This window comes from Lucilia cuprina, chromosome 5 (genome assembly GCF_022045245.1).
Source record: "Lucilia cuprina isolate Lc7/37 chromosome 5, ASM2204524v1, whole genome shotgun sequence".
Taxonomy (NCBI): Eukaryota; Metazoa; Arthropoda; class Insecta; order Diptera; family Calliphoridae; genus Lucilia; species Lucilia cuprina.
In genome coordinates, this window is record NC_060953.1 from 5,509,570 (window position 1) to 5,534,505 (window position 24,936).

Below are 24,936 nucleotides of genomic sequence, written 5' to 3' on the forward strand. Positions count from 1 at the left end.
TATTTTAAGATTTTTTTTAAATCTCTAAAAAAGAAACTCAAAACTATTTAAATTATTTGAAAATATTTTAAATTACTAAACTAAAAAATTACTAAATTAACATTTTACTACTAAATTACACTAATTTTTTAGTTAGTATTTAAATAATTATTCTTATAAAACTTAAACTTTAATAAAGAATATTTAAAATAATAAAATTTATATAAAATAAATTGTAAAAATTATTAACAAATATCGTAATAACATAAAATACAACAAAACTTTTACTACATTTTTATGATATTGAAAAATCAATAACAAACAATAATAAAAAATTAAAAAATAAAAGTGTTTTAATAAAATTTAAGATTAAAATTAGGAAAAACTTTAACTGACCCTAAAAAACAAAATAATTTCAATATAGTTAAGTATTTTAAAAGCTTATAAAAGATTTTATTGCATTATTTTTAATTAAACAGAAACAAAAGCTTAAGCATTAAGCACTGCCCTTTAACGCAGCCTTAGAAAACTAATAGCACTTTTAAGCTCTTATTATAACCCTCTCTTCAAAAACTCTCTATGCTCTACAACAACTTCAAACCTCTTACTGCTGAGTACTAAACAAATAACTCAACATGGAGGGTTGAACATGAAACTTAATTTGAGCCTCTTCCCATTTAGTATGCACCAATTTCTGTAGAGGCGTATTAACTGTCGTCTCATCCTTAGCCGCCGATGATTCATCCTTAGAGAAATTTTCCTCTTTCGAAGGTCTTGCCGTAATAGAAGTATTTTCCGAAGAAGATTGTTGATTCTCTAACATACCAGCCGCCTGTTCGTTGTAAACACGATTATCAATAGTCATGGCTATTTCACGACCCGAGCAACTATAATAATACAAATCAAAACGTGATTCAGCATGATAATTACGCAAAAGTTCAGGATTTTTATTAAACATGACACCATAATGTCCAGCACATAGAGTTATCCATATGGGATAATTAGGTGTCTTCAGACGTGAACCTGGTTGACGTGCCACTGCAGAATTAAGCTGACCACTTTCATTCTCCCACAGTAGTAAACCAATAGCACAGCGTTTTAAAATACCATATTGGGGAGAGGCCTTAAAGAAATCTGTTTAAAAACTAAAATACAAAATTTTTCTCTCATTACTTACATAACTATTTTCATCGCCTACATTTATAACACCGTTGTGTATGTAGGGCGTGGCACGTCCAGTAAGTAAAAGTGTTACTATCATTAGAGAACCTTCCTCATTGTTGCTCATGGTTAGGGGGACAATTTTAGTAGAATCGAGATCACTGCGTACCCTTGAAAATAGGCAAAAGATTTAATTATTTTCTTGGCATGACACTTTTCTATAAGAAAACTGCCTACGCAAGAAACTGTCTAGAAAATACACTTTTCTAAAAGAAAACTACCAGGCAAGACGTTTTTCTTTATGAGGACAGTCTAGGCAAGACGTTTTTCTATATGAGGACAGTCTAGGCAAGGCACTTTTCTATAAGGAAACTGCCTACGCAAGACACTTTTCTATAGGAGAACCGCCTACGCAAGAAACTGTCTAGAAAATACACTTTTCTAAAAGAAAACTACCAGGCAAGACGTTTTTCTTTATGAGGACAGTCTAGGCAAGACGTTTTTCTATATGACAGTCTAGGCAAGGCACTTTTCTATAAGGAAACTGCCTACGCAAGACACTTTTCTATAGGAGAACCGCCTACGCAAGGCACTTTTCTATAAGAAAACTGTCTAAGCAAGAAACTTTTCTATAAGAAAACTCTCTAGGCAAGACACTTTTATATAAGAAAACTGTCTAAGCAAGACACTTTTCTCTAAGAAAACTGTCTAAGCAAGATACATTTCTATAAGAAAACTGTTTAAGCAAGACACTATTCTATAAGAATACTGTCTAAGCAAGACACTTTTCTATAAAAAAAACTAAGCAAGACACTTTTCTATAAGAAATACTTCTTGGCAAGAAAAATTACAATCTTAAACTTACTTGCCCATAGTGCGTGTCAAAACGGCACTATATAAAAACAATAAAGTACCAGGAGCATCTTCTTCAGTAAACTGCAAGTAAATAAAATATTTTTCAATTAAATTCAAAACAATTTTAAAAAAATGTTCCTTAAAAAAACAAAATACTTACAATTTTAAAATAACGTTTAAGAAAAAATTCCAATTCCTCATTGGGATTTAAATGGAAAATGTAAAGCTATAATATAACAAAATTAAAGTTACATAACTTTCTAGAATTTAAAAAAAGAATGTTTAACCTTTTCAGTTATGCCATCATGAAAATAGGTGGCACTATGTTCCACAAAACACTCATCAACGGGTGAAGGTAAAACTATAATAACTTTTGATTTATCCGCTATAGAACGTAAAATTTCCAATAAAGCCAAGAATAAAGATTCACGTTGCATATCGAGAGAGGGTTGTAGAGGACTGGTAGAGGAGATAAAAACAGTTATGTAATAAGAGTTTTTAGATTTATATATAATGTTATTACTCTGCCATGGCAGCACTTCTAGAGGATTTGCGACCAAATAGTAAATGTTTTAAAATAAAACCCTGAACCACTGATAACAAACCGCGAGTAGCATTACGTGGAGATCTTAAGCCATAGGCAAATTCTTCTTTTGCTGAGGCAAAAGTAAAGGGAGTATGAGTCCATTCTGCTCGCATAGGTATGGCTGAGGTGCCAAAAACTAATTGTCTTAGTTCCTTTTTAAAATATACAAAATTAGTTTAGATTTGTTTTGTTGGAATATAAGAAAAACTTACCACTGCCAATTCTGGAGTTATAGGAGTACCACCAAGTTGCTTAAATTGTGCAGCCATTTAAATAGTTTTAATTAAATCCTTTCTTTTTTTGTATTCGTTGTTTCCAAACGTCCGCTGTCTTTAGCCTATGTTATAAGAGTAATTGCTTGCACATTTCTTACTTAAACATGTTAACTTTCTAACAATTTATTTCCGTTGCATTTCGTTTTATTTTTTTTTTTCAATTCATAACTTTCACACCCACTTTTCTTTATTTAATTTTCATTTACATATTTGTTGGAATATATTATTCAATATTGACATGGGCCTATTATATTGCACTTGATTTTTATTGTTATATAGTTTATAAATCAACCTTTATATTATTACATCTATACTTGTATTTTAAGCTGTCACTCAAAAGTTATGATTTTTCTTTTTAGTAGTAAACTAATTTTTGCATTTTGTATTTTTTTTTTAGATTTCAAGTTTTTAAATGATTTTCAATTGCATACCAAAATAACGGTATAGGTATTACCAAAGTATATTTATATACTTTGGGTATTATATATTTATATACTTTGGGTATTACATGCAATAGCTAGAAGAAAGTGTGAAGTGGTTGTATGTTTATATGTGTTGCAAAAAAGGATTGTTTGTTGAAATGAAATAGTTTAATGTGTTATTAGTTCAAGTACAGCGTAAATATATTCAATATTTCATACAAAGTTTTAAATATTAAAGTAATTTATGCAAACTACTGAAACCTTTACTAAGTGGAAGTGTTTTTTTTCAACAATGATTTGTAAGAATTTTAAAATAACTAATAAACAATTGCCAAAATTTCTTTGTTTTATTATAATTTTATAAAATACTTCAATTCAAATCGAAACTGTAGTCTTTTAATCTCACAGTAGTTTTAGAGAGAAAATTTTTTACTCAACAACAGGGATGGCAAATGGAATTTTTAAATTCAAGCAAGTCCTAGTCCATTGACTAGGCAATAGGCTATTCTCTATAAACTAGACAATAAACTAGTATATATACTAGTTTTAATACTATTACAGGGCACTTAAGGCCCTAAAATGTCATGCAGTTCATACCAGATTAGTAAGCAACTGCAGGGATGCTATCCACGATCTATCAGGGATATATAAAATCAGGTTGTGTTGGTTTCCTGGGCACTGTAATATAGAGATCGCAAATGAACTTGCCAGACAAGGAATAGATCTGGAGTTAGGTCGGTGAAACCTCCTATCTTCTACTACTATAGGTTAATCTCCGACAAATTCAGGAACTCCTCCAACTAATCCTGGCATAGGAGGATGGATTGCAGGGTATTCAAAGCCTTATGGCCGAGGTTGAATGTCAACGCAACCAAAACACTATTAGGATTGGACAGGAGAAGTATTAGAATTCTTATAAGAGTGATAACCTGTCACTGCGCAATAGGCGCCTTTTTGGGTAATTGGGTCTTTTAACACACAGGAGTTTTGTAGGTTGTGTGAGGACGAAGAGTAGCTAGAGACAATAGAACATATTTTGTGTGACTGTCCTGGTGCACAGAATCGGAAACGGAAATGGCAAGAAACAACATGATGATGATGATTTAAGAGATATAGCTAGGTGTAGTATAAGCGACATTCTAGATTTTGTCAGGGGAGTGGATTGGCTATTTAGGCGACGGACCTCGTAGAATTCCCTTCCAATACTATCAACATTCTTTTTCTATTAGAATAGGAATTCAATAATTTCAAACTTATCTCTGCGGCTTTTCTATCTTCTTTCTTTTTATTTTTCTTGTTTCTTCTTAAAGGGAATCACAATGGACCCTCCTGGGTCTCCGAGTTGATGTATACCTTTTTGGTAAACAATCCTTTTAAACTAAACTAACTAAACTTTAATACTATTTCAAAGATTTCCATTGTCTCTTTATGGACTAGAGTAGTTTATAAACTAGACAATAGACTAGTCTATAGATTAGATGTTATTCCTGCTTGTCTGGTTGTAATTTCTTTCAAGATTCTTTACAATATTATAGAATATAAAGAAGAATTGAAAATTTCATCTTTTGAAAATTATAAAAAATTTGATCGAAGTCGGTAGTTCTTTGAACTTTGTGTTAAAAGTATAATTTTAAACTATTATTTCAATAAGGAAATAAAAATTGAAATTGTATAAAATGGGTTATCGGTATACGAATGTACTTTTAAAGATTTAATTGTACCAAAAAAAAAACTACAATTGTTCCAATTTTGCCAACCCTGCTCAACAAACAACATTTTTTGCAGACTATAATACAATCTCTTACACTTTGGTCTTTAACTTTATTATAAAGCTACAACTCTATGTCACCTTTTTATATTCATTCATCAAGACATATTTTCTTTTTATTTCATTTTACTGGGGTTTTTAAAAAAAGGTTCATATTTACCTTAGATATTGCATCCAAACTCTGCCAAAACACTCAACATCCTTGTTCTACTAAAAACCACTGCATTTCTACAAGCAAAAAATGTCAACTCACAGCTTTTTCTTTTTAATTCTGTAATGACATAAATATATTTATTATTAAATAATGCATATTAAGTCTTTTATAGAGTAAAAAAACATAAACATTCTATTACCATTATTATCCACCTTTACCATATAATCCTCTGGGGTTCCTTAAAATCTTTCCATTTAATTTCCTTGGTAAAGAATATATAAAATGTCAAGGCATTTAGAACCACATAGAAACCTAGTTCCAACCATTGAGCAAAACGATTTTTAGGATTTGGACGCGTATTTAAACGGAATAAAACAAAAGGTATTAGAAAATAACGTATCTCCAATAAACGTTGAAAGCATAAAACCAAAAATAGGGCCAACCAAAACATTAATTTAAATGAAAAACGTAAATGCTTAATGCCCTGTTGTAGAAACATTAAGGCTAAAACATAAACGGGACACATGGCATAACGGAACCACGAATAACGTTGATAAAAACGATGCCATATATAGAAAATATAATGACGATTATCGGCCAATAGATAGGGATGAACTAAAGTATTCCATTTGACTATAAGCATAAAGACGCCGGTAAAAAAGATGAATACAAGTTTTTCTTTTAACAGCCATTGTAGAGTGGAACGTAATTGGCAGATGATATTGGAGACCGCAAATATTAGGCAGAATAGCGAGAAGTAAAATAACTGTTAAAAAGGTAATAAATATTATAATTTTTGATTCTTTGTAAAACAAATTTAAAATACCTGTGGTACATGAATGGTAGCTTCATGAGCCCTTTTATCTCCTAATACTATGGAACCATTGAGATAAACAAAACCTATGAAGGGCAGTATTATAATCATATAGAAAGAGCATTTCTTCAGAATATGCCAAATGCACTTCAGTAGAAGTTTAAAATTACTGACAATTTCCAGTAGGACCTAAAAAGATGAATGAAAGCATTAGGAATTTCAAAAGAGAAGGGTCGTCTGTGATCAACTCTTTTTTTGAAAAAACTGTCCCAAACGCAAACATAAGATTTAAAACTAATCAATTTTTGTATAGAAGACTTGTCAATTGGTTCCTTGAAACAAAAGAAGCTAAACTTTGATATACCTCGAATTTCCTTCAAAAATCTCTACCTTCTTAAATAGTGTCAGAAAAAGGCTTCTAATTGCCTTAATTTTGTATAAAAATCTCTAACTTACCTTAGGTTTATATAGATTAACCTCCTGTGCCTTGATACGTTTAAATTCTGCATAATTTTTGGTTAAAACATCCAAAGCGGTGGTGCCAAAGGCCATGCCTAGCCAAACAACATTAGTCTGGCGCATAAGTACACTAGCGGCAGCTACAAAATTCCATTTCCATTAGAAAATCATTTCAAACTTAACTACAACACAAATATCATACCATAAACGGAGGCCTGTAAATGCTGTTCCTTTTGCCAGTACATATAAAACATTAAGACAGCAGTCAGGGACAATGTGTCGGTGTAGTAAAGATGTGAAAAGAAATATAAGGGAGGTAGAGCGGCTATGGTGAAAGCATCTAGGGCGGCTAACGACGACTGTATATTATCCAAATTACGGCGTCTGATTTTATATAGTAAAACAACATTTAATGCGGCAGCGGCCAAAGAAATCAATCTTAAACCCAATACCGAACAAAAATCCAAAGGATTTAATACCAAGGAGAATAAGTACAGACCAGGGAAGGTGGTGATTTTAGAATCCCACTAAAATTTAATTAGTTATAATTAATTTATTAAATTATTTGTTTTCATTTAGTTTACCACCTACCACTTCGAATCTTTTATTACAAAAATGTAGTCCTTGTCTCAAATGAAACTCCTCATCTATGACCATTTGAGTGGTGGCATAGACTCGTAGAAAGAGAGGCAATGAATAGGCCAGAAATAATAATGGCAATAATATAGGCCATATATATGTCTGCATTGTGTTTTAATTATTTTATTTAAAACTATTTTAATTTGTTTAATTTATTTATATTGTTAAGAACAATTAAAAATAACTTTTTAGCCGGCTTTTTTCAATTTTTGTGTCAGGGCACGTCAGCTGTTTTAGTTTTTTTGTTTTGTTATATCAGCTTGCTCTTTTTCAAGACAAGTATTCACAGAGAAATGTTAACATATGTGTATGGAATGAAAAAATTTGACTGTTTAAAAGCAGAGTTGTTATTTAGGAATAATATAGGTAATTGCAACGTTTTTATTAATTTGAATTGTATTTCAAAAAGTACGTTAAACATTTGTTCTAGTACTGTTCAAGTTCAGTTCTAGTCTTGTTCTAGTTCTTTTCTTGTTCTGATCTAGTTCTGTTCTAGTTTTGTTCTAGTTCAGGTCTAGTCGTGTTCTAGTTCATTTCTAGTTCTGTTCTAGTTCTATTTCTGTTCTAGTTCTGTTCTAGATCTGTTGATAAATTCCTTGTTAAAAGCAAAAACAGAATTATATGATTATTTACACTTATTCTTCGGTTTATGTTTAACTTTTGCGATCAGCTGTTTTAAACGAAACTCTTCACAAAATATAGATTTTAAAAAATTCCACAATCTATTAAATTTTAACATTTTAACAAGTTTTTGCTTGAATTTTACAAAAACTATCTGCAGAAAATAATTTTATATATATTTTAGTTATTTCTTACCTTGTTTTTCTAATTTTTAGCGATTAAACAACCGTTTAAAGAAAAAAAATATTGAACTTTATTTAAAAAGTATTTAAAAACACATTTAAACATTAAAACTTAATATTTTGTTTAAAAAAACCTTATAACTAATATTTATATGCATATATAAAAACACAAAAAAAGAAGCTTACAAAATAAAATATATTTTAAGTTTTTTTATAATTTCACTTTTTTTAATTTCACTTATTTATACATCTATAAATCATAGGAGCCGAACGATCATTTGTGGTTGTATGACGCAATTTCACCGTGGCGAATTGGGAAGCTCTGTTATTATTTAACAAGAATATAATAGAATATTAAATTTATAAAAATATATTCATATTTTCATCAGAAAAAAAAAACTTATATACAATAATAAAACTTAAAATAAACTATATAGCAAATTTTTTTAGCATTTGGGAATGGAAAAACAAAAATTTAGCTTAAAATTTTTTAAAATTTAATTTTTTTATATAATAAAATATTTTGGATTAACTAAAAATCTATAAATCTATTACGATAGGCACCACCCTGGCTATAAAAAAAGAATAAAAGAAAAACAGTTTGAAATACGATTTAAAAAGGTTTTGTGGGGGTTCAATAATAAAAAAAAACGCTTTAAATAATAAAAAATAATGACAAAATATCATGAATATGAAATATTAAGTTAAATTAAGAAACTTAAAACATATGCTTGTTTGTTATTTACATCAGAAATTTGAAAAAAACATTGTTTTTAATATATGAAATCGTTAAGTTATTTTAATAAAAATGAATAACTCCCAGCTGTGGTGTTATGTAAACAAAGCAAACAACTGCGTTTTTCTTGTTGAAAAAGAAAAACAGAGTTGTTTTTTGCTTATTTACAGTAATTCCTCGATTAATATCTTTGTTTTCATTAACGATTTGTTGTGATCGTTATAAATCGTGGTATGGTTGTAATTTTTTACCAGATTTTGAACCTTTTATCTGCTTTTCTTTTTAAAAATGACTTTTTTCTATTATAATTTACATTTAAAACAAGACTTTTTTACAATTTGTAGATTTTTTACAAAAAAATCCATTTCTTTTTTATAAGATTTTACGAATTTAACTTCCTCTTCCTTGTTTTCTTGATTTCTTTTAAACAATTTCTTCTCCCGTAAGAAAAAGTGGAGAGTGGAGTTAAATTTCCCGTTTCAACTTGTTTTCCATTAAAACTATTTCATTTTATTTTTATTTTGTTGTTGCTGTTGCATTTGTTGCTGCTGATCCTGTTGATCCCAGAAATCATACCAGGGTCCATAAGTTTTACCATAATGTTTATCACGATCACTTAAAGATTTCTGTTGGGATTGTGAGTTTGTATTTCTTTCCAAAGTCATGCTGGACATATTGGAAGATTTCATTAGTCGGGTACGGGGCAATATGGTGGCTGTGGGGGTGTTAAGAGAGGAATTAGATTGTCGAGTTAAAGTTGAATCTTGATAACGCATTTGTTCCTGTTGCTGCTGCTGTTGTTGTTGTTGGTGATGTTCATAGGATTTGGAAGAACGTGATCTTTCTTGATCCTGTTCAGCACCGCCTCTGCGTTCACTAGGTTCTCTTCTTTCTGATTTCTTTTTCGTGTTTGTATTCATGTTCATATTTTTGCCATTTTGCTGTAGATTCGTATTAGAGGTGGATGATCTAAAAGTTTGAAATTCCATTTGATGTTCCTGCATTTGTAGAGCCCTTCTCTGCTTTTCATCTCTTCTTACCAAATGATCATTGATCACAATACAATCATAGGGATCTGAACTGGTCGATTTGATTTCCGGATCATCCGAATCATCCTCACTGGTATAGTATTGCTTTAAAATATCTTTCCGTTTAACGGTCTTCATTATGATTCCGCCACTATTGCCATTGTTGTCGAAAAAATTATTAACATCACTCATTTTTAAAGTGCCATTATCCAATTCACTTTCTCCCGCCTCACTTTCGGTAGAGGGAAACATTTCCGTTTGTTTATTAGTACGATTAGGGGCGGCTCCATTCATATTTTTATTTTGGCCCATATTGTGAGTATTCTTTGGAATATCATAGGACTTTTTGTGATTCGAATTTTGTCCTCGATTTCCCAAAGAATTTTGTTTTTTATTTTCCATTATGGAATTACGATTTAGAGTACTTTCCCGGTATTCTTTTTGATACTCTTTTTGATTCCGTTTTATGGTACTTAAACGTTCCGACTCCGTGGGATTTTCTATATCTATCTCTATAGTTTTCATGATCTTCATTCTGGATTTGGGGGTAAAATTGTTATTATTACTGCGCATGGGCATGGATTCTCTGACTATAGGCGTTAAACCATAAATATTTTCATCCTCATCATACATTTCCAAACTGGTGACACTATCCTTACGTCCTCTTCCCTGTTCCACCAAATGTTTATCATGTTTCTCTTGTGAAGAAGTGGAATTATTGGAATTGCTCTTATTCAAAGTCTCATTACCCTCCATTTCTCGTTCACTTTCCATTTTACTGCTGGTAGTACGATAACCCTCATCCCTTAACTCCTCCATATTGGGAGCGGCCACCAAGTCGCGGTGCTGCCATAAAGACATGCCCGCCAAGATATCATCATGTCTTCCGCCTCCAAATTTCCAAAAAGATTTTGTACGTTTAATACCACCCGAGGAGGCCTGGAGTATTTCATCATCACTGGCTATCAAATCGTAACGCATTTTAGCGGAATTACGATTTAAAGTCTTAAGACTTTTGTCATCTATCTGGCTATCTACACTACTGCGGAAATTACGATTCAAAGTCCAAGAAGCTATCTCGCGATTGGTGGATATATGGGTATTGGTATCGGCGCGACGTCTACAGTTCAAGCGTTTCAAAGTTTTAAAGGAGTTTTTAAGGTTTTTAGCATTTTATAAAGGGAGCAATGAAAACACATAAAAAATGTTCCAAAAAATATGAAAATAAACACAAAAAAGAACAGAAAAAATGGCAAATTAAAACAAAAAGAAACCAAAGAAAACTCTAAAGTAATTAGTAGCTTCAATGAGAAAGGGGTTATTAACACAAAACAAACCAATCCTTAAATAATAACTCTACCTACCGTATGGGCACACGACTAGTTTGCTCCTCATCTGAATAGTCCACCTCCGGTTGGGGTGGTGGTTCATTGGCGAAACCACTATCATTGCTACTGTGCAAAGAGGTTTTGGCAGCGGCCGCTGGTTTCAATTGATTCATGGACGATTGCTGTCGTGTTAAAAATAAACGATTCTTTAATTAGAAAACCGCACAATTCCCTAATTCGGATAAAGGGGTTTAAAGGGATTTTCATAAACTCACATGTGTTATTTGATTGCCATTCAGCAGTTTTTTGTTGCGTCTTTCAATGGCTGACTGGCTGCCATTGGGAGCACAAAAACTCTGGGAAGAATTGAGCATACGTGCTGATGATTGAGCCGAAGGCACTGGTGCCGGTAAAGTGGGAGGTGGTCCCGGCCTAGGATTACCCGACGATGAAGGTCGATACTAAAAAAAGACAACAAAATAAAACAACAGCTAAAGATATAATAACACCCTTCCATACCTTCTTTTGATTTCTATAAGTATCTCCAAACATTCTCGTTGGCGATGCTTCCTCATGTCGATCCCTACGATAAGTTGAATCACTTTCCATTTCTTGTTGATTATCCATATCATTGTAATTCTCATGATAACTATTACGCATTCCTCCTCCACTCTGCCTTTCGTAATGCATATTCTCATAACGATCGTTGGATCTTTCGGGACGTTCTCTTTCCATTTTAATCATTTTATTATCGGCAATTAGATCAGCATTAGTATAGGCCACCGGGAACCAACCAAACATTTGTGTACGTAAATTTTCTCCAAACTGCCAGCCTTTAGCTTTGCCACCCACCAATGCTATACGATCACCTTCTTCGAAAGGCAATTGATTTTCTCCCGAAGGCATGTAGGCGTAGAGGGCTTTGACAACGGTACGTTGATCCCAATGGCCGTGGTCGGAATGATCATTAGCTGGAAAGAAGGTAAATATTTTAATTACATTTGGACTTTTGTTGATTACAGATCAATTAGAACTAGAACAGAACTAGAACAGAACAGAACTAGAACAGAACTAGAACAGAACTAGAACAGAACTAGAACAGAACTAGAACAGAACTAGAACAGAACTAGAACAGAACTAGAACAGAACTAGAACAGAACTAGAACAGAACTAGAACAAAACTAGAACAAAACTAAAACAGAACTAGAACTAGAACTGAACTAGAACACTTACCTATAACAGTTGTTGTTGAATTCGAACCGGAACTATTTAAATTAAAATCCGATTTGGCACGTGGCAAAGAATTTTGTGTAAATGGTGGTATATTGTTTTCATGCAATGTCCTCATATCACCGAATGGTGCATCAACACTACGGGATTTTTTCAATTGATTCGATTGATTTGAAGCGTGTGAATCATCAGAATCTTTTAGACGTTCCTAAGAAGATAATAAAGAAACAAAAAAATTTAAATTTTTACAAAATACCATGATTATACACAAACATCCATACACATGCCTTGCATAATACTTGTGTGTATATGTATGTTAATTTAGCCATATTTACTTACCAATCTTTTATTGCCTACTAGCATTGAATTACCATCATATACCGTAGTGGGTAAAATCTCACGTGATGCAGCAATTTCTTGCCAATTTTCCAAATGATTATCAATTACGCTTTTGCCAGTTGTATGATAAGCCATCCAATGTTTTGCTATCGAACATTGACGTTCCAAAACGAAACCATAGCGGCGACGTTCTTGAGTCATGGCCTGAGAAAAATAAAAAATCATATTTTCATTCTTTATAGTTTTGTTTTTATGTAAAAACTTACATTTTTATAACTTTGTTCACAGAAGGCATCCAATTTTTTCTTTTGATCTTCCAAAATTTGTAGGGTCTTTAGAGAGAAATGTTTTTTTATTAGTTTTTTTGTTGTAAATGATTTCTTTCTCACTTACTCTTAATTCTTTTTCGGTATTCTCTGGACTAGCTTTTTTCTTGCGCTGTTTTTTCATGGTAGTCACCGCCTTGTGATACGATTCCATGCGCACTTTATGCTGTTGCATGAATTTCTTTTGTTCATGTTGCACTACTTTTGTGTCTTTTTCCAAATTTGTTTCTAATGGCACTAGCAAATCCACATAAAAGGCTTTTAACTAGAAAAAATAAAGGAAATATCCGATTTTAATAAAAACTAGAAAAACTGAATTGTAAGTGATCTTAAACTGAAGTAGAGGTGATTTTCAATTAAACTAGAAGTGACTCTTAACTGAAGTAGAAATGATCTTCAACTGAACTAAAACTGATCTGATTTAAAATTATATTTAAAGTGATCTAAAACTAAACTAAAACGATCTACAACTGGAATAGAAGTGATCTAAAATTAGATGGAAGTGATCTAGGACTGAAATTATTTGATGAGAAACTGATCTTCAATTGAAGTAGAACTGCTTTTCAACCAAACTGTTTTTAAATTAAAGTAGAATTTAAACTGATCTACAACAAAGCTTCAATTGATCATCAACTGAACTAGATATTATACACATTGAAACTATAACTGATCAATGAATGCAATAAAACCAACCTTTAACTGATCTACAATTGAAAGAGATCTGATCTAAACTAAACTCATACCGACCTACAACTGCACAGAAACATATGTAGAACTGATCTACAACTTGACGATCTACAACATGACTAAAACTGATCTTCAGTTTAATTTAAACAGGTACAAAACTGAACTAAACCAGATATATGACTGGAATAAAACTGATCTACAACTGAAGTAGGACTACGACTAAACTAGACAAAATTTACGGCTAAAGTAGAGCTGATTTCCAACTAAACTAGAATTGATATATAACAGAACCAAACTGATCTATAAATGAAATGAAACTAATATACAACTGAACTAGAAGTGACCTAAATTATATTGGGATCTGATCTATGTTTATAATAGGACAGATCTACAACTAAACTAGAACTGATCTACAAAGAAAATTGAAGTGATCTTCAACTGAAAGAGAGCTATTTTACTTAAAAAGAACTTATATAATCAACACAATTAGAACTGATCTACAACTAAACTAGAAAATGTCTGTAAGTAAAGTACAATTAATATTTAACTTAAGTCTACTTTACTAATGTACAAAGTAGAACTGATCTTCAACTGAAGTAGAAGTGATCTTCAACTGAAGTAAAAGTGATCTTCGACTGAACTAAAACTGATCTACATTGAAATAAGATGTGATTTACTACTAAAAAAGGACAAATTAGAACTGATCTTTAACTCAAATACATGTGATCTTCAAAATTTGCACAAAATTTCTAAAATATTATTTCATTATTGGCAATAGCTTAGTGACATACGGAAATGTTATATGTTTAGTTAAACATATAATCAATTAAAATTAATTAAAAAAACAAAAATACTTACAATATTCATTTGCTGTTCTTGTATTTCCTTATAAACACTAACAACATTTAGCAAAGCCGCTCCTTAAAAATAAAACAAAAAATAAAAATATTTTAAAAGAAACATTTTTTTGCGTTTATCAATTATTAATAATAAAATTAAACAAAACAATTTGTGTAAAAACAAGTTTCATAATAAAAACAAATTTAACCTACAAACATTATTATTAATAAAAAAACAAGCATAATTGCCTTTAAAAAACTTATTTTTAAACCAGACAAACTTAATAAATCCCAACTTACCAATATCGCCGGTTCCACTGTGTTGAGCATTCATGGCAATTTTAGCCAATGCTTCATTAAATAAACGAGCTGATGTTGCAGCACCTGCAATTTGCATGAAAAATTTTTGTTAGATAAAATTAAAATAATAAAAAAAATATATAAATAAATTTAATAATAGTTTTTGTATAATCAACAGATCAGATTTATTTATAAATAAATTCTTTTTTTCTAAATCAATGATCTCACTCACCATGTAATGACTTTAGATAACCCTTGCCAGCTGAGATTAATTGACGGGCACCGGGATTGAATTTCTCTAAGATGTTCTAAAATTAACAGAAAAATAAAAAAAAATTAATTAAAAATTATTATTAAAAATAACAAAGAAATGCAATTTTTTTTAGTTATTTACAAACTTGTCATAAAATTCCTTAAGCCTATTCTACTAATGAATTCGACCTTAACATTTGTTCTATAATCTAAACTAAACAAAAGACTTAAGCTACGAACTTAACAACAAAACTTTTTGCTGTGTCGTCGTATACATGCATACAGTTGCGTTAGCGTTACACACCTTTTTTCTCAACAAAACCACAACAATTTGTGCTTTTTTAACAAACAATCATTTAACTACAAAACGCATTCTTTTCGACTAAACAAAAAAATTTGAAAAAAAAGAAAAAAGTACCAGCATACTTTTCTCATTGTATTTATGAATATAGTACCTATGGATAAGATGTTGCTTGCAAAAGCTAAATTGGTTAAATATTTTTTTCTATTTGTATTATTTACCAGCTTAATTTATGTGTCAAACTTAAAGCAAAGAGGTAAAAAAACTACAGATAGATAGGGTTTCCCTTATCCAGCCAAGCATGAAAGTACTTTTTAAAATATAATTCAGGCAGTTCGCGATAAGCGGCTAAAAGACTGCAGTCGAAAAGCGAGAACAGAACAAGAACAGAACTATGACAGAACAAGAATAGAACTAGAACAGAACTAGAACAGAACTATGATAGAACTAGAACAGAACTATGACAGAACTAGAATAGAACTAGAACAGAACTAGAACAGAACTAGAACAGAACTAGAACAGAACTAGAACAGAACTAGAACAGAACTAGAACAGAACTAGAACAGAACTAGAACAGAACTAGAACAGAACTAGAACAGAACTAGAACAGAACTAGAACAGAACTAGAACAGAACTAGAACAGAACTAGAACAGAACTAGAACAGAACTAGAACAGAACTAGAACAGAACTAGAACAAATCTAGAACTTAACTAAAGCTAAACTAGGACTGATCTTAAAGGTAGTACCTTTTTATGAATGAAAAAGTGTCAAAAAATCCCCTTTAATAGGTTCTCTTTTTTTTCTGTCTCTACACGCTCAACTTCGTGTACCTTTTGAAAACCGGAGAAGTTCCAAAGGATCTCACTTAATCTGGACTTTACATGCTTAATGTCATGTTTCTAGGTTCAGTATTGTAGAAAATTCAAAAAGTACCTTTTTTTTGGAACGAAAAAGTACCAAAATGTTCCCTTATATGATGACAGTATCCTCCGTAACGTGTTGTTCTTACTCTGCTGTGGTCCTTATAAAGAAGCAAGTACAATAATAAAATTTATCATACGTTTATGTGGGTGATGGTTGTTGTTGTTTGTGTTATCTTTTTTAGAAATAGTGATGGCTTTGCAATTTATAGTCCCTATAAGACCTCTTCATATTTATTATAAATAGGATCCAATTGAGCTTGAATATTGGATCTGCTTATAGTTCGAATTAAGCTTCAAATGTAGATTTGTTTGTTGTCCCAGTTATGCTTTAATGGTACTTGTGTTTGTGGTCTCAATAATGCCTCAATCATAGTACAAATTAAGCTGCATTCCTACATCTGTTTAAAGTCTTTATAAGGCTTTAATATAAGCTTTCTATTAAATAAAGCTACATTAGTAGTTGGTAGGAAAGTAAGCTTAAATTTGAATTTATTTAAGCTTTTAAGCTATTAATCGAAGTAAATGTTAAATAGTTTCTTTAAGTACCTTGCATAAAGCTTCGAAAGTTGGTCTCTTTGTGGCGCCAAGCTTGAATCATAAGCTCAAATTTCTATTAAAGCTTTAAGCATTTTTTTTGCGCAAAGCTTTTTAACTAATCACCTAAATCAAATTCAATTCAATATTTTTTTACTTTTGATTAGCTGCCTGACGTTCTAATTGCAATTTGTTTTTATTGCATTTCAAACATTAAAAAAATACAATATAGACAACAACAATAGAGAAGAAGAAGAAAAAAAAAAACATTAGCCTACATTTTGGTCAGTTATGGCAGAAACAGTAAACTTCCAAAGCAAACAATAAAACTACTTGGACTTAAAAGCAAACTGAAAATAAAAAACTCTTTAAACCATTTAAGGAAATGGAAAAAATGGGGAAAAAAGAGTTTTTTTTTTAAATAACTAAAGCCAATTGTTTTATGCAATAAAAAAAAAACTACTAAACAATTTAGGTTCTTTTACTTTACTACTAACTGTTAGTTTGTTAATGCAGACATGGTGGACAGTCATGGTTTGTGGCTTACGAAAGGAAACCTTTCAACTAAAACAGCAACTTGTTCTTTTAATAAATTCCTCATCAGGAAAAAATAATGTAATAATGAAGTTATGTTTATAATAATGTTTTTTATGGTGATGATGATGATTTTATTGTGGTTAGAAAAAAATGCTTAAAGGAAAACATGCCCTTTGCCGGTATGTTAGCTGGAACGTCTGTCTGTCTGTCTTTCCCTAAGTCGGCTGTCTGTTTAGCTGTCAGTTTGTTGATTTAACAAAGAATTTCATTGTATTTTTATTTTAATATTCTAATTCCCAAACACACCTTAATTTGCAACATATTTTTATTTCAAAAAAAAAAAAAGATTCCCTTTTTTTAAACCTTCTATTAAGCAGTTATAAGGTTTCTTTAATGTTTTTTTTTTTTAAATTTCATATATTTACATTTATGTTTTTTTTTCAATTTAAATCACTTTAGTAATTTGCTAATCTATTTTACAAATTCTGTTCCATTTTATGTTTAACATTTTAAAAGCTCTGTTTTTTTGCTTATTAAAAAAAATATTTATGTTGTCTTGTTCATAAAACATTTTTTTGTTATTTTTTAAATGACACGCGATTTACTTTTGTATATTCTAGAAATATGTGTTAATTCATTTATAGTTTCCACTTAACATAAGTTTAGAGCTTTTGTAACGGAAATTTATTTTTAAATTATTGTTTAGTCTAGTCATTGTCTTGACATTTCGGTATTTAGCAAAGAGATAACAGTTTAGGTTTAGTTAAATAGAAAATTGTTCTTTTCAAAAAAAACTGTTCACAGTTTTGTAATAAAGTTTTCTTTAAATTAAGCTTTAATCGTGTAACTAATAACAATCTCTAGAAAGCTTTTATACTCCGAAATTAAGCCGCCAAGTTTTAGTATTCTTAATTAAGCTTATTATGCTTTTCTAAATAAGCTTTAATCACAATTAAGCTTCCAGTTTAGTAAAAAGTTTTATTTTAAAATAAGCTTTGATCTGTAGAAAGCTTGAATCGTAGAACTTTTATAGCCTGAAATTAAGCTACCATTATTGATCTATTAAGCTTTAAGCGGAGATGTTTCTGTATTCTTAATTAAGCTTTTACCTTAGCCTTTTGTAGTGCTCATTAATAAAGCTTTCGTATCTATATTCTATACTTTTGTCTTACTTCTTTAGTAATTTTTAATTAAATTTTAACTTAATTATTTATAAACATTTTAAAACTTAAATTAAAGCTTACATAGTATACCTATGATTGCTTGCAATAAAAGCTTTTAAATTAAGCTTTAATTATAGATTATTTTTTTACTTTTTATTAAGCTTTCGTTTTTTACATTTTATATACTTAAGTTTTTCTTTTTTTCAAAGTCTTTTTTAACTCCAATTAAAGCTTATTTTCGAGATATTTTTAAGCTTTAATTAAAGCTTTAGTAGTGTATCTATGATTTCTTCCAATATAAGCTTTAATTGTAGAGCTCTTTAAAGTTCAAATTAAATTTTGATTAAAGATCTTGTTATAGCAATAACTAAGTTAGCAAAACGGCTTTAAACTAAAACCAAATCCAGCTTTATCTTTAATCCAAAGCTTTTATCAGTAATTAAGCTTTCTTTCATCTCACTCCTTGTAAACTAAATTAAGCTAATTTCTATTCTAAACATTTACTGACATCATTATAATGAAACTATATTTTCTACAAATCAAAAAACCTTCTTCCATTATTACTTCCCCATTTAGAGAGGAAAAAAGTTTTCATATAAACACAAAATTTGAATGTTTATTTTTTCAAATATTTTGTTAACACTTTGTAATGATAACCTCATCATGATTACAGTCACGATTTGTTTAATTGCAATAAAGAAAAAAAATATAATATTAAAAAAACAAACATTAAACTTTTCATAGAAAAAAAAACTAACTGACAAACGCAACAAATATTAAGTTGATAAACAAAACATTAATGTCTCTAAGTATTTGTAATGTAATGAACTGTTGGAAGTAAATGACCTTGAAATCATCTGTAAATCACAACTAATTTGAGTTGAGTAATTTATGTATAATGAATTGATTCCCACGCCTTGATATGTAAACAACGATTCTCATTATTTTTGAAACATAATAATCTGAATAGAAACGTATGTACTTCAAGTTTATTTATTTTTCAAAATCTTTAAAAATTAGTTTCAATGGAAAATAACTTTAAATGTAAACAAAAACAAATGTATAGAATTTCTTAGATTTAACTCGAAGTTAAAATAAAAACTATTCATTAGAGACTCATATCAGTTGTTAAAAGTTGTTCAAAGAAGAATTTGTTTAACGCCGAATGGGTTTTGAAATATTTAAGCTTAAAGCTTTAGTTTGGAAAAGTTTTTAGTGCCAATAAAAGCTTAAAATGGTCTAGAAAATCTTGTATAAAATTTAGCTTAATTTGATCTATGTTATAAAAGCTTAAGTTCTAACTCAAATTAATTTTACTTGAGACCAAAGCTTAAAAGCTTAATGTGTTCTTTTAAAAGTTCTAAAAATAAAGCTTAAATTGATTTATGAAATAAATGTAGGAAAAGCTTAAATTAATAGTTAATTTAAAATGGAACACGATTTACTGCTAAAACTTAAATTTGTCAAATTAAGTTTAAAAAAAGCTTAAGGTTTATCTCAAATTAAGCTTAAAATAAATCCTAAATGTTTACCTTAAATTAAGCTTAAAATAAATCCTAAATGTGAGATCAAATTTGAGATCAAAGATCAACACTTGAAGCTTAATTTTAAGAATAAAAATATTCTCCAAAGAGCTTTTAATTAAAATATAAAATTAGCTTTAAATAAAAGCTTAATTTAAGGCTAATTCTAAGAAAAAAACACATAGAAATTATATATTAAAGCTTAAAGCTTAGTTATAAAAAATCCTTCATTTCCAACCTTTTTAACTAATTATCTAAGATTAAAGCTTAATCGGGAGGCCAAAGCTTTATATGATCTACTAACAAATCGACAAATAAAACTTAGTAATAAAAAAGCTCTTTCAAGTTATTAAACTAATTTAAGCCTAAGAAATTATGTACGATTAAAGCTTAATGAGTTGGCTAAAGTTTTACATAATCTTATAACAAAGCTTTACATGACAACCTACTACTTAAACTTAGTTATAAAAAGCTCTTTATTACCAAGCATTTAAATTAATTAAAGCTAAAAAAAATATCTATAATTAAGGCTTAATTATGAAAATAAAAGGCATTATATTAAGAATATAAAAAGCTCAATAAGAAGTATGAAAAGTCTTTCAAAAAAAGCTTAATTGAGGCTAAAGGAAAGGGCAACAATTAAATGTATAAAATTAAAGCTTTCCAATAAGCTTAATCTAAGATTAAAGATTTTCTATGACATTTAACTAGGTTTAAAAAAGCTCAATTAGAAGTATGCAAAGTCTTTAAAGAAAAGCTTAATTTAGCTTAAAAGAAAGGACAACGATTGAATGTATAAAATTAAAGCTTTCCAATTTAGCTTAATTCGAAATATAACAGCTTAATTAGAAACATACGAAGTGTTGTGTTAGAAGCTTAATTCAGAGCAGAGAAAGATTGCTAGTTGAAAAAAATTTATAAAAATGACTAAGATTGAAACTTAATTTAAAGCTGGAAAATATTAACTATTAGAGCTTTTAGCCAAGTCAAACTTATTTCTATAAATCTAAAGAATTTATTAAGTAATTAGTTATATTTTTTTGTCATAAATTTTTGTTTATTATTAACAACATTTTAACAATGATTCATTAAAGTCGGCAAAAATATCAATTAAATTTTAAAAGCCCGTAGAACAAAAAATAACAACAACAAATAAAACAATTGTGTTTTTTTTGTTAGAAAAATGTACAGATTTTTAAATGTTAATTAAGCAAGAAATATTTCAGTTTTTATTTTATTATTTACGAAAACAACAAATTACCAAGAAAATGACATCATTTAAGTAAAACAAATTAACCCCTTAAAAGCAGCCACTAATAGAGTAAAAGGAATTGTCTTTATGTAATATAATTTAAAGATAATAAAAAAAGGTTTGGCATTTAAATAAAAGAATAAAAATTAAATTAAAAATAGTAAATGACATGAAATGTTGAAAGCTGTTATAAATAACAATAAAACTCTTTATTTGTAATGTAATCACAATGTGGTGCTTTTTTGCCAATCTCCTGTTAAACTTCACAAGTTTTTTTGAAAATAATTATAAACATTTAATTGTTTAAATAGTAATATGAGTATTAATCTTTTAAATATTTTATCTGTTTTGTGAAGTGTAGGTGTTTGGTATTTTCAAAAATTTTTAAATATTTTTATCAAGTGTCATAAATTTTTTAGTGAAAAAGCTTTTGTTGTTTTATAAATATCGAATTTGAACACATATAAACAATTTATTTGGTTTATTAGCATGTGAGTGTTAAATATTTGTTGTACTTAAACTAAAAAAAATAAATTTTGACTCATCTACAATTACTAGTAGAAGAAATGCTGTAATAAACGTTAATTGTAGTAAATATTAAGCTTAATATAAATTCCCTTTTATGCACAAAAAACTCACGTTTTTATTATCTTAAACAAGCTTTCAGGGTTGTTGATTTTATACTCGTAGCCAATAGAGCTTTATTATCATATAAAAATTCATTAGAAAACTGTCACTTTACACTTCCAATTGTCATTATTTCTCTGTCGCCAATTAAAGTGCAATTGCAATATTATTTTTTACTTACACTAAAGCTTTTATATTTCAGTTTACAACTTCATTGGGAAGACCTGCTATACTTTCAATCTTTTAACTCAATTACGTTCTTTGTCCACAATCACAAAAAGATTTTATTTCCATTTAAGCTTTAATATTCAAAATTGCAACTTCATTTGAAAGCTTCATAGATTTTTTACTTCAATTAAGCTTGAGCTGCATTTCACTGCACTTTCTATTAAGTTCTTTTCTAACTCAGTTTAAGCTTTCATTAAGAAACTTTCTATACTTTCAATTAAGCTTTAAATTAAAGTTCTTTTGTTTTCCCTACGGAACCTTAAACAAACGAATTTTAGGGCTTCGAATTAAGCACCAATAGTATGCCAATTTATATGTTATAAACTAAAGCTTTTTTCCCACCCATTAAGCTGTAATATTAAGCTATAAATAAAAGTCTTTTAATAGGACCTTTTCCACACCCAACTAAGCTTCAGCTGCAGGTCTTTTTATATTCTTAATTAAGCTTTGTACACATGCTTTCTCTCACCTTCTACTAAACTTTAAAAGTAAGACTTTTTAAAGCTTTAAATCTAAGCTTTAATTAGATATATTTTAAACACGCTTTTAAACTTCTAGCATAAGTTTCTTTATACTTAAAATTAAGCTTAAATTGTAGCTTTACAAATAATTTGTATTCTTCTAATCAGGTTCATTTATTCGACCAATTAATATTTAATAATAATTATTTATCTTACATAGTTCTAAGTAACACTTTTTATGCTTTCAATTAAGCTTTATATGAAAGTTCTTAAAAAGAATGTATCCACACCCAACTAAGCTTTAGCTGCAGGTCTTTTTAAATTCTTAATTAAGCTTTAAACGAAAACTTTTTCTCATCTCCTACCAAACTTTAATTAGACATATTTTAAACTCACATTAAAACATAAGTCTCTTTATACCTAAAATTAAATTGTAGCTTTAAAAATATGGATACAGATTTTTATAATCAGGTTTATTTATACGACCAATTAAGCTTTAATTATTTATTTTACTTAGTTCTAATTATATGTTATAAACAAAATCTTTTAAAAGTAAGACTTTTTATGTAACAAAGTTTTAAATGAAAGTTTTTTAATAGGAACTTATCCACACCCAACTAAGCTTCAGCAGCAGGTCTTTTTATATTTTTCATTTAGCTTTTAACCAAAGCTTTTTCTTGTATGTTGATAAGCTTTTAAAGCTTTAATTATACGTAATTTAAACTCGCGTTTAAACTACTAAGGCTAGATTCTTTATACTTCAATTTAAGCTTAAATTGTAGCTTTTAAGCTTAGAATCTAATATTTAAGTTTAAATTGTAGCTTTGATTTTCAAAAAGCTGCAATATTTATATCATTTTCTTGCTAAGTTCTACGTAAACTTAAATTATGACTTTGTTTCTTTAATATTGTTTTATTAAGGAACTTAATATTTCTCTTGGCTAAAAAGTTATCTTTTAGAAAATATTTCCATATTTTATAATTTTCCTTAATTTATTAAAACAAAAATTATTAAATAATTGTAAACTAGTTTAACTAAATTGTAATTTTATGGGCAACTAGTAAAAAGCTTAATAATAATTTTTGGTGGCACATAAAATCACGTTTGCAGCAAACTATTTTTTCTAAGAAAACCAAGTATTGTATAAGCAAAAGTATAAAATTAACACATTTTTGTTGTAGGAAAACACAAACACAAAAATTTTCTTTAGTAAAAAAAAAGAAAAAGATTTAATGATAAAAAATTTAATTACCAAAGATAAATAAAAAATTATTTAACTATTTTAAGTCAAATAAAGAAACAACAGCCGAAGAAAATTCATTTCCCGTTATAAACATTAAAACAAATTAAGGAAAACTTAATAAAAAAAATTTCCCCTAAAACTGATTATTACAACACCTAAGGTGGCTAAAAATCATTTCATTTGTCATGTTTGACCTTATAAAGGCAAAACAAATTGATAATCGATTAAATCACAAACTACTATTAACAACAACAACAAACATTTCAAACTCTAAACTACCTGTTTAACCAAAAAAAAACTGTTATAAATATATCAGAAAAGAAAGAAAAACCTGCCACAAATAGCAAAAACAACAACAAAAACAAATGAATTAAATTAAATTAAATGAAAAGTTACACCCCAGAAAAACTAGACTTTCAAAATAAAGTTGATGACAAGTTAACACATACAACAACAACAAAAACAATTATTTGCTGCAGCAGCAAAAACCATAATATTGAAACACGAGATGTTGCAAGTTAAATAGCAGCAAAAAAAAATAAATATATATCATCATAGTTAGTTGCAACAACAACCCAACAATAACAATACACACACACACTTGCCTTTTGAAAAACGTATATAAAGAAAATTTGCCAACAAAGAAAAAAAACTTTAAATAAAAAATACAATAAATAATTTCAAAAGAAAATCATCATCATCACCACTAGCAAGCAACAGCAGCATCTTCATGAGCTTTAACATTATTTTCCATTTGTTGCAAGCAACATTATGTAATGTTTCTCTAAAGTTGCTGACTGCAGCTGGCGGTACGTGTTTTTTGGTATAAAAAAAAAAGAAAATTACCAGCTTATTTTTTGTTTTATAGCTAGTGTTGGGGCATGATTATTTTAGAAACAAATAAAATAATTTGAAAAAAGATTTTGCAAAATTTTACGAAAAAATATTCACACGAGTTTATTGCCTCAAAATGAATTAAGATTTTTAAATAATACCGGAAGAAATTTCAATAAAAGTTTTTCATTGAAAGGTGACTTTTAAAACGTACTGAATCAGAACTGAACTAGAACAGAACGAGAACAGAACTAGAACAGAACTAGAACAGAACTAGAACAGAACTAGAACAGAACTAGAACAGAACTAGAACAGAACTAGAACAGAA

At 29.1% G+C, this 24,936-nt stretch overlaps 3 protein-coding genes across 4 annotated transcripts; all 3 read right to left on the reverse strand.

Moving 5' to 3' along the window:
- Positions 1–408: 408 nt before the first annotated feature.
- Positions 409–5,135, reverse strand: LOC111686478 (inactive ubiquitin carboxyl-terminal hydrolase MINDY-4B). Its single transcript, XM_023448833.2, has 7 exons — positions 2,794–5,135; positions 2,519–2,733; positions 2,283–2,454; positions 2,156–2,221; positions 2,006–2,076; positions 1,157–1,310; positions 409–1,102 (listed from the first exon to the last, which is right to left on the reverse strand). Exons 1-7 carry the CDS (start codon positions 2,848–2,850, stop codon positions 584–586), a joined length of 1,254 nt encoding a protein of 417 aa, XP_023304601.2. The 5' UTR covers positions 2,851–5,135; the 3' UTR covers positions 409–583.
- A 136-nt stretch (positions 5,136–5,271) lies between these two features.
- On the reverse strand, positions 5,272–7,344 carry LOC111686476 (putative Dol-P-Glc:Glc(2)Man(9)GlcNAc(2)-PP-Dol alpha-1,2-glucosyltransferase). Its single transcript, XM_023448830.2, has 5 exons — positions 7,065–7,344; positions 6,676–7,000; positions 6,471–6,613; positions 6,027–6,203; positions 5,272–5,966 (listed from the first exon to the last, which is right to left on the reverse strand). The coding sequence occupies exons 1-5, from the start codon at positions 7,218–7,220 to the stop codon at positions 5,415–5,417; spliced, it is 1,353 nt and encodes a 450-aa protein (XP_023304598.2). The 5' UTR covers positions 7,221–7,344; the 3' UTR covers positions 5,272–5,414.
- A 1,347-nt stretch (positions 7,345–8,691) lies between these two features.
- Positions 8,692–15,050, reverse strand: LOC111686471 (GATA zinc finger domain-containing protein 11). Of its 2 annotated transcripts, none has more exons than XM_046951745.1 (11): positions 14,961–15,050; positions 14,729–14,812; positions 14,448–14,509; positions 12,970–13,167; positions 12,843–12,908; positions 12,577–12,780; positions 12,241–12,445; positions 11,527–11,978; positions 11,283–11,468; positions 11,044–11,189; positions 8,692–10,799 (listed from the first exon to the last, which is right to left on the reverse strand). In XM_046951745.1, exons 2-11 carry the CDS (start codon positions 14,760–14,762, stop codon positions 9,152–9,154), a joined length of 3,201 nt encoding a protein of 1,066 aa, XP_046807701.1. In that variant the 5' UTR covers positions 14,763–14,812; positions 14,961–15,050; the 3' UTR covers positions 8,692–9,151. The 2 variants fall into 2 exon arrangements, with proteins under 2 accessions (XP_046807701.1, XP_023304594.2); XM_023448826.2 differs by having other exon boundaries at positions 11,044–11,213.
- Between the last annotated feature and the right edge of the window lie 9,886 nt (positions 15,051–24,936).